We start from the raw sequence: 10,422 nt of genomic DNA on the forward strand, positions 1-10,422 counted from the left end.
TAGTTGCATTTCTCTACAAATTCAAATAACCATATTTTAATCTGTTGAAATATAATATATTATATTATAAATTATTATTATAAAATATTTGTTTAGCCTGTGTAACTAATCAAACATGAAACGCAATATTTTCAGCAAAATCTAATGCAGAGTTACTCTGTCTTTCATAACAAAAAAATAATTACATTTGTCAGAAATCACAGCTTGCAAGTCTTCTTCAGAAGCTTGTCCCACACAAGCAGCTTTTAGATAATTGCGAGGTTTAAGGGTGTCCATGATTTGCTGAAATTTTGTGGAATCTGTTCTTCCTGCTACCTGTATAATATTGCCAAATCCAAAACATGACAGGTCCACATCCATACTTTTTGTGCTCCAAACTTATCTTTTCTGATTGCCTGAGTTCTATTTTGGCTTCATCAGCTCATGTGTTTTTTTTGTGTGTGTTTTTTTTTTGTTTTTGTTTTTGTTTTTGTTTTGTTTTTGTTTGTTTTTGTTTTTTTTGGGGGGGGGGGGGGTCTAGACTGGTCTGGATTGTCTAGTTTTCCATATCATGCTTCAAATGTTGAGTTGTATGCTGAGGTCATAGGCAAGGCTTCTTCCTTCTTATGACTCCACCACCCACTTGACTGGGGTTTTAATAAGCCGTTTTACAACATACCAGCAGTATGTCTCTAAGTGAATGCTCTTGGTCTTCCAGATCTCATTTTTACCTCCACAATCATTTCTTAATAGCAGTCCACAGTGTAAAAAGTAAAAGCTTAAAACACTTGGATATCTTAAGGCTTTAAAAGTCATAGAATTTATAGAGTTTGGAAAGTTGGATTCAGCTGACAATAAAAAGAAATATAAGTCTTTGGAACACTTGGGGTGTCCATACTTTTGCACAAGCCCCATTGATGATTTTAATTGTTATGAAAGACAGTGTAACTGTGCATTAGGGGGTTGAAGCTCCCAATAATACAAAAAAATATATGAAATATATATTGAAATATATGTGATACATAAATACTATATCCGCGACACAGGCAAAACCATAGAAACTACACTCATGCACTTGAATGTTGGAGTGACTGAAGGGAAATCAATAAATTGATAAATCAATAAATTAGCACATGGCAATCATCCAAACAGGTACAATGACCTCAGGGAAGCCCTCCTGCTTCTCCACGTCCAGTATGGTCAGGCCAGCTTTCTGGATAATGCCCTTCATGATGTCCAGGTGGCGGATAATGCTGCTGTCGACAGGGTCCAGCCTGCAGCCCTGCCGTGCCATGTTGTCCTTTATGATGATGACCCCGTCAGGCCTCAGGCCCTCCTTTGCTCGCTTCAAGAACTCCATCAGATCTTTATCTGTCAGGTGGCCTGAGAACAGGGCAACCAGAAGAGACTATGTCATGATCTAAACTGTCCAATGCTTTCTGATTATTTTACACACACGTGTGTGTTTGTCTGGCCACTCACAGGCTACCCACTGCATCCAGACAACATCGTATCTCTTCGGTGGAGGGATGAAGTCCTGCAAGTTGTAGACATAGTAGGACTCCACTCGGTCGGCGTGGTCGCCCAGGTAACACTGGTGAGCGTGGAGAATAAAGTCCTCCATCATGTCGAGCATCTCCATGGTTTCAAATACAGGGAACAGGACTCCTTTAGACACCCGTCCGATACCACAGCCACAGTCCAAAGCCCGCTTGGTACTAGCCTTCCCTGGACCCTACAAGGATCACATAACCTATTCAGATACAGATTCTACATGCTGAAGAACTCAAGGATCAGGTCTTTGTCCATTGCCTAACAGACTTGATACATGTGGCTTTGTTGATTTTGCAAAGAGGAAAAATAAGGAACATGGAGGGTAGCATTATTGCAAGGTTTCAAACTTATAGTATCCCAATGATCAAGCAGTTAGACAGTTGTGCCACTCTGTATTATTGACCTCATTGAGATGCAGAACTAACTAAGGATTTTTGAAAAGATTTAGGAGAACTGTTGATCACACTAAGCTGAGTTAACTCAAAACATGCCATGTAAGCAGCTATTTATGTGTACATATGTATGCATGTGTACATAAGTATGTATATATGTAGCCATGTTAGCTGAAAGCAACTGTTGAGATGCCCATTATATATAGATACCCACAGCTAAATGTGGCATATGTTGGATGCAAGTGGAAAATAGGCATGGTTGACAAAATCCACTCATTAACCAAAAGAACCACAGACACAGGTGGAGCAGCGAGGAATTCATCTTGGAAGGAGACTGTTGAAATGTCAGTTATGTCATCAAGCCTATCATGTCCTTATAATATGACATAACATAGAATGTGTCATAGAACAGGGGAGCACATAGAAAAGATTATAGCCAATTAACTGTCTTCCATATTCCTTAATCCCCTTTGGTGTCAATTACATTAGAAGTGAGTCAAGGAAAGATAAGGGGACTAGACCAACGGATTTCCTTTGTCAGTATGCATTCACAAAGTGCTGCTGTGAACTATCAGTAATCTCTGATATGCAATACCTCCCCAGCAAACCGTTTTTAAATCCTGAGAGGTCACCCTGGAGCTCAAAGATATCGCCCCATTTAAGATACTCAGTGATATATATGGGATCGACTCCATGGTACACACACATGCATGCTGACATACAGCCTTTCACTTCTGGTTTATGTAAAGTAAGCCTGACTATCGCTAATTCTTAGGTCCATCTGGGAGTATTTGCTGAGGCTTAAGCATATCAAATGGAGAATGCGCCATTGGAACAGGAGGATTAGTAAGTAAGAACTAGCTGTGATGTGGAGACATTTTTAGAGACAACTGGACACCAAGAAGACAAACACCAATTATAGAGAGGCCTACTTCCCCTTTCAGAGGCAGATGTTTTGCAGGCACAATAAATCCTGCAATAAATATGAATATAGTACATTTAGCTGAGCTGATGCACATGTTGCAGTAGTTATGTCTTTCAGAACAGATGGGACAACCAAGATCTTCTGTCTAAAACAATCATAAAAATCCTCTGATGTTGCACTGATGTTGCTAAGAGAATTCATGTGCAGGGTTCACTAAACTGAAAGGCAATGTCTTTTCGAACAGACCCCCAGATTCCAGCATCATCATTGTTAATCCAGGAGTTCATGCTAATCCACATCTTTGTCGTGGTAGGTATGACATATATATGTAGGATAATATGCCATTCATGTATATACATGAAATTCATTGCTAAAAAAAAGTTTGGGCAGAGCTTAATCAACTGGCAAGCAAGCTAACTGAGTTAGCGGTTAACTCACATAAAATTAGGAAAAGGCTTGCTGTATTTATTTGGCAGTGAATATAGTTATAAAAAAATAAATCATCATTCTCCACATTCAATACTAAATAGCACCTGCAGTTTCAGAATTATCCAACCCCCTGAACAGAATTTCTCATAATAGCCTTCCTCATAATTTACAAATCAGGTGGCAAATCAAGGGCCTCACAGCTAGCTGCATTAGGTGTGCTTGATATAAATCACATCAAATACCTGGACAGGCTCAGGGTTTGGAGACTATGCCATTTGATTGCATGGAATATGAAAATAAAGGAACACTGGCCACACTACCTGGACATGGAAGTAAGAGGAAGCTATCACATGCTGTCACCAGATTCCTGAGGTGGTCAAAAATGCTCGAGTGACTGGGACTAAAAACCTGCAGTGTGTGAAGAGCAAGATGGATTCAATCAAATATCAGGAAATGCTTCCTGTGAGGAAGCTGAAGTGTGAGGTATCATTGGACCTTCCAACAGGACAATTTTTCCAAGCATACCTCAAAGTCCACCATGGCTTGGTTTCAGAAGAAGTCCTGGAGGATTCTGGAGTGGTCGTCACAGTCACATGACCTGAATCCCATAGAACATCTTTGGTGGGATTTGAAGAAGGTGGTTGCAGCAGCAAACACAAGAAATATTAGTAAACTAGAGGCCACTGTCTATATGGAATGGGCTAAGATTCCTCAGGAAAGCTGTTAAAAACTAATGTCTGGCTATGCATCACGTCTGCAGCAGGTCATAACAGTAAAAGGTGTTCTAGTACTAAAGTACTAAAGACACTTGTCTTCAAGGGGTTGAGTGATTCTGAAAATACAGTAGTCATTAAAAAGTCTCATTGAGTGTTGAATTTGGAGGAAGCACTTCTAGTACTTCTAGAAGTTGTGTGTTGAGCTGTTTAAATTGGTCTTGTTTGATTGGTTTATTATAAACAGCTAAAAGTTTGTACATTTTAGTAATAAACTTAATTGAGGTTAACCTAAAAAATTGAGGTTGAATAATTTCAAGTGCAACTGTATGTTAGATGTTAGTAGAATACAGACATGGTTAGCACATTCATCAAGCCCCTTAGGCCCAGATGGAATAATAATCTTAAAGACTTGGCAAATTAGCATGGTATAGCAGATACAGTGAAAACTGCCTAAGCATCATACCACAAACTTCTTCAAAAACTGTCTGGAACCCTCCAGGTCCACCTCCGAGATCTCCACAAAATCTCCCATCATGCCTTCCTCTGATGCTGGAATGCCTTTGTAAAAAATCTGGGCTCGGTAGTAGAACTGCTTCTCCCCCATGATGTACTCACAGGTCACAGGATATAGCTTCACTGTAGCATGAAATGCATAGAAAAAGTCAGGCCACAGCGCTGTCAGGTGCTACTAGGGGATTTATAATGTGGTCTCATTTTTTATGAGCTAATCCTTTGCAGGGTATTGACGGTAATGCATAGTTAGACCTATAGACAAGAAGGCTGTTGAGTCGAAAATCACTGAGGCATATGTGCGTTGCTAAGGGTGAAAAATCCTTGTTGAGTATGATGCACCATGACTATTTTTTTAACCTGTTCTCAGCATATAATCAGAGTGAGCATTAGCAGAATTAAATTATACAACCATTCACAACAAATTAGTAGTCACAAAACACTTAACATATGCAAAATAAATAAATAAATAAAATGTAATTTTGTACTACAGCTATTAGGCTAATGTAGCTAGCAAGTAAAGAAGGCTTATACCCCACCAGTTAGCTTTGTAAAAACCTAAATAACCACACCTGGAATAAGGACCAGTGATCCTCAGGTCATAGTGGCAGAGCCCCTATACAAGCAACCAGACAAGCAACCAAACATGTCCTGGCTGGTCAACTACATGTGGGGTAAGGGGGAAATTGAAAATGCACTTTTTTATCGCTGTCATTTTAAATTTAATATGATTTGAGGATGGTGTTTATTTTAAATTGGCGACACCAGGAGGAAACAGATAAGTGTGACTGAAAAAGACAGGCCTGTGCCAGGCAAAGACCAAATGATGATGCAAGGTTCCACCCACTCTAAGCATCACATTAAGACAGGAATACAAGGTCCAGCTGGAAGCTCTCCAGATCTTTTTGCAGTGCTCACCCAGCTCGAACAGCAGTTCAGTGGATCAAAGCATGGCAAAGCGAAGGAAAGGGTCAATGGAGTAATTGGACAATCCAACCAAGTTCCAGTCAGATGCTGCTTGAGCAGATAAATTGGCAAAGAGATGACAAGCCCCATGTGACAAGATTGGCAGTATGAATGAAGTGTGATACTGAAATGTGAGGAAGGTGCTATGGAGGACAGAAATAGTAACACAGGCTACGAGTAAGCAGAGAGAGGGGCTTACGTTTTTTTCTTCTGATAGGTTTATTTTGGTTCCTTTATATCTGGGGGTTTGCCTATGACCCACTTTTTAAAAATGTAATCATTTCATTATTCTTTTGTTATCTTAAACAATTTATGTTGAAAATAAGGCCAGACTTTTTATGTACTACCCCTAGAACATAGCACTGCATAGATATCTGGCAGCATGGTGTACAATTAGCTAACTGAACAGAGGGTAAAGCTGTTTGGCAAGGGTTAGCTTTTAGCCTAGCACGGATAGCCATTTGTTTTTCTGGCTTTCGCTTGCTTGCCCTCACCAAAACACCATCTTCACCATCCGAAGTGGCTGATCACTCTTTACTGCTTCACCAGCTTCCACCAGGGCTAGCAGGGCTGAGTGTGTATGCATTTTGCGGGTGTACACATTATTGATGTAATGAATTATTCTTGTCAGTGAAGAAACAACAGTGCTGGAAGTTCACAAGATGTCACTTTCACGTACTGAACTCTCATTATTCAGCCACGCCAGGGGAAGCCAGGTTTGTCTCTTATATCTGCTTTATCTAATCTAATTAGCTCACTATCACTTGCCCACAGAGCAATCATGTCATATTTCACAACAGCACTGCAACATCAACCACAACCTGAGCAGAACAGGACATTACATTACTGAACTGATCAGTAGATAGCATTGGTTAACTAGTTAACTGGCTCTTCTTATAGTAACATTCAGATACAGCCTCTGTAAAATTACATTTAACATACACAGGAAAGGAGTATCCCTAGCTTCCACACTCTATGTTAAAGCAAGAATATGGAAATGTACACCACCAACATCAACAACTGTCACACCCAGACAAAGAAAAATGTGCACATCCGGAAATCCAATCCAATATGACTTAGAATCTGATTGGAAACACCAGATTTACCATCCAGACTGCAGGAAATTCACCTTGCTCCAATTGGATGTGCTGAAAGCAGTTTAGGTTCATTGTAATTGGTTCAAAGCATGTTCACTCTATAGTGCTGAGACACTTTACATTGCTTGAGGATACGTAGGACTGTAATTGGGGGAAAACAATTTACCCAGTTCATTTTGTATCCCAGATGTAGTTAATCAGCCAAGACAGCATTCGTTGTTCTGAGCTTGCTTCCTTAGTACAGTTTTGGGTTACATAGACTTCTATTATTGCATAGCCAGCTTTATCTTGCACTAGTCGTCAGTATTTTTGCAGAAGTTGACGACACCCGAAGAGACAGCATGCACACACACATGCACACACACTCACACAGCACCCTGTCTTTACCCAGGGGGGTCTGCTCCAGCAGGTAGAGGTAGCTGGCGAAGAACTCCTTCCTCAGAGTGTTGTGCAGATGGAGAGACATGCTGTGTCTGCACATGTTGTCGTCTGTCTTGGCCCAGCGGTTGCAGAAAGCCTGATGTGTGCCGCTGAATTCCATGATGGACGTCGACTCGGACATTCTGAACCGCTAGTGTCTGTGGGAATCTGTCAGCACAAACGCACAGAGCTGGTGTGTGCGTGTGTATGCTTGCACACAGTGCGTAAGCCCCTGAGACGAGTGTCGGAGATGTCCCGCTACTGCTATATCTGTGTGTCAGCCCGGTCCCGTAACTGGTCAGCTGAGAGCTCTTTTCGTAGGAGGGGGCCTAAAAGTGTGGTTGGTTTATCAGGTCTCCTGCTTCAGGCCTTGGCCAGAGGATGTGTAAGGTAGCCTAAACACATACTCAGCTGAAGGTTTTGAAGTAATGACTCAGGCAGAGGATCCAAATGAGGCTCAGTAACTCAGTTTGAAGTTTGGCTGAGGTGAGACTGAGCAAGTCAGTGACCACCCCTCATCCTGTTGTGACCACGGCCACCTGTTCATGGACACCGGGCGTTGTGATGACAGCCTTCATTCTTTTCAGGAGACTTGCTTTCAGGGAGACTTAAAGTTCAGTCTTAGAGGTTTAGTCATTTTCTGCCTCTTACCTTCCAGGTATCCCAAACACATTCAGTGATGTTGAGGTCTGGACTATGGGGTGGTCAGTATACTTTCTTGAGAACAGCAGCAGCTTCAGCAGTTCTTCCTGTGGACATGAACACATGTAGATGCTGTCAGATCTGAAGCAGTGTGGTTTTCTCTTGTCTCAAAGTTTAAGAAAAAGCTTTAAGGTCCATTTTGTTGGGCTATCATGTCTTGTACGTTTGTTAGAGGCCCATTGTTCTCTGTTTTCACTTATTATTCTTTGAGGAACTGCTCAGAATATGAATAATAAACAACTTATAGTTAAGGGTCACAAATTTTTGCACTGTAGATCCCAGATAGGCTAGCCAGTTGCATTTATTAGTGTATTAGCCTTGACATTTGCTTAATATTAAGAGAAGTAAGAAATGTAAACCAACCAAGTGTAACACTGTACCTTCTTTTGCTCCGATGGAGTGAGACCCCCTGTTTCTTCCAGAAGTTCTTCAAAGCGCCACACACTTCCAGAACCCAATCATGACCTTGAGGCTACACATACCAGCACGCTCACAAGGCGCCAACACCTTTACTTCTGACCCACCGAGTAACTTAAATAGTGACTATTATTAGCATCGCCTGCTTATGTTTGTATACACAGTGTCCGTGACTTGCAATGCAATGTCAGTATTGAGAGAATGTAGACACACCAAAACGAGACGCATGCTGGCTTCATGTATGGATTAGCACTGTAACGTTCTGGTTCACTAAACTGCTTAATACATGTACAAATATTCACCCATTATAAAACATGCCATCTATCAAAAAACTGGGGACAGATCGCGTTTAAAATATTTTATTAAATGTTTTATTTAACTATGAAAACAGAGCCAAAACTAACTAATTAATAAATACATTTAGTAATCAGAGGTGTGTTAGTGTGTTACTGTATTCAAAACTATTACCAAAGCTCTCTTGGAGGAAGGCCAGTGTTTACAGTTATCATCCAGTATCTAATTTATCCAATCGGCCCTTCATTACAGTAAGTCAGTAAGTCAGGTGAGCTGCTGGTGGAACTGAACAAATTCATGCAGTGACTGGAGTTCATAGAGAAGATGTGTTCTTCTAACCAGTATATCAAGTAAGGTGTACTGACCAGCAGCAAAATATGACTCTTGACTACTGAATTTACACTGAGTTTATTTATGTTATCCTTTTAAACTTCTTGAAACCACCAGTGGTTCCTGTTTTTTCCCCCACTTCTATAACTTAGGATCAACTCAACCAGCATTGCTGTTTATAGTTACCCATTACTAATCCTTAGGGTGCAATAAAAGTCACTGAGCATAAGGGGTTAATTATGTCAGAATTTAGTCTGATTTCATAGTGGATTCTATATAGAAAAAGTCTTACAGGAGATTGTCACTAAAGTTTAATACTAATGTAACCAAATTGAAGAGTTCATTAGGATTAAAGATAAGTTATCATTGTGTGAGTGTGGGTGGCAATGCTGTGCTACACCAACAGGAGTCCTTGAGAATATGAAGTCATCTGTCCAATAGTTAAAGCTGAAAAGGAGTTGGGCCATGCATCAAGACAATGATCCAAGCACACAAGCAAGTATATCTTTATATCTATATATTTTAAACAATGGTTTAAAAATGAGACATTTGAACTTGTAATGTCAAAGTCCTGACCTAAACCCTACTGTCATGTCGTTGTAGGACCTGAAAAGTACACATCCTGCTTGAAGGACTACCAATGTCACTAGGCTAAAGCAGGTCTGCATTTTCTAACAACTGAAGAAAACAAACACTGCTCTACATTTGCTGCTCTCATAGCTGCTGAACTTGCTTTGGTAAAACGCCAGCATCCCTCTTTTGTGGTGGGTAGACATATGTGGTCCTCTAAACTTTAAACAGCTTGCATAAATGCTGCTAAACCAAGAACCCTGAAAGGATGAAATACAGCTTTTCTTAATGTTAAATCTTTCATTTTTGAACAATTTACAAAACAAAAAAAAGGGGGGGGGGAAAGTAATGAAAGTGTTTGGTTGTGGTTATTGCTGCTAAATTGGGTGTAAAAAGCAATTTAGGGAGAGGAGTCAATCATGTTTTAACACAAGGGGGGTTCTCATATTGAATATCTTTCCTTAATAAATACATAAATGCAAAATCAAAGTGTTTTTTAAGGCATGATTTCATTCAGGAATCTGCAATCCTCAAATAGACCCAAGAAATGAAGTTGAGCTCATAATCTGTCATACTTATGTTAAAAGGGCAGTCTAACTTCTTGGCTAATGCAAGTTTTCTCTGGTTGCACTGCGTGGCCTAGAATGTCAGATGTGTACTAAATATCACTTGCAGCCCGCTTGCCAACTTGCAGACTGCTTCTGGCTAAAATATCTGAAATGAAGTGGTCATATGAGTGATATAACACTGACTGACAGACGCTGATACAACATAAATGTACAGCCTATCTACTGTCCACTGCAGAGTGGAATTGCCTAATGGTTTTTCCTTGAACACGTGGTGTTTGTTGAGGGAACTCCCATTACTTCACGCATCCGTCAGCTTCATTCTGTCAGCTTCATTCGTATGGCCATAGGCATGCTCCCAGATCAACAGTTCTAATGGAAAAAGATCAGTAGAGCATGATATAAGACTTGACTGATCATTGACTAGCGTTCGAATACTGCCAAAAGTCTTGGGACATATTTTCTTCCTATGTAAATGTAAATTTTGTAGAACTGCTGTTTGGTATATGTTGAAACTCTCTTCTTGTCTTTAGAGGTGTGTTAGGTTACATACCG

The 10,422-nt window shown here is 40.3% G+C and overlaps 1 protein-coding gene across 1 annotated transcript; it reads right to left on the bottom strand.

The window, feature by feature from the left end:
- Positions 1 to 1,105: 1,105 nt before the first annotated feature.
- ntmt2 (N-terminal Xaa-Pro-Lys N-methyltransferase) lies at positions 1,106 to 7,130 on the bottom strand. Its single transcript, XM_072672654.1, has 4 exons — positions 6,956 to 7,130; positions 4,459 to 4,631; positions 1,462 to 1,714; positions 1,106 to 1,362 (listed from the first exon to the last, which is right to left on the bottom strand). Exons 1-4 carry the CDS (start codon positions 7,128 to 7,130, stop codon positions 1,106 to 1,108), a joined length of 858 nt encoding a protein of 285 aa, XP_072528755.1.
- Positions 7,131 to 10,422: the final 3,292 nt, after the last annotated feature.

The sequence above is a fragment of the Salminus brasiliensis genome, chromosome 1 (assembly GCF_030463535.1).
Source record: "Salminus brasiliensis chromosome 1, fSalBra1.hap2, whole genome shotgun sequence".
Lineage (NCBI taxonomy): Eukaryota > Metazoa > Chordata > Actinopteri > Characiformes > Bryconidae > Salminus > Salminus brasiliensis.

Coding starts and splice junctions, on each gene's coding strand:
- ntmt2 (XM_072672654.1), bottom strand. CDS start 7,130: ATGTCCGAGTCGACGTCCATCATGGAATTCAGCGGCACACATCAGGCT. Junction 4,632..6,955: donor GCTGGAGCAGACCCCCCTGG/GTAAAGACAGGG, acceptor TTCATGCTACAG/TGAAGCTATATCCTGTGACC. Junction 1,715..4,458: donor AGTTTTTGAAGAAGTTTGTG/GTATGATGCTTA, acceptor TGATCCTTGTAG/GGTCCAGGGAAGGCTAGTAC.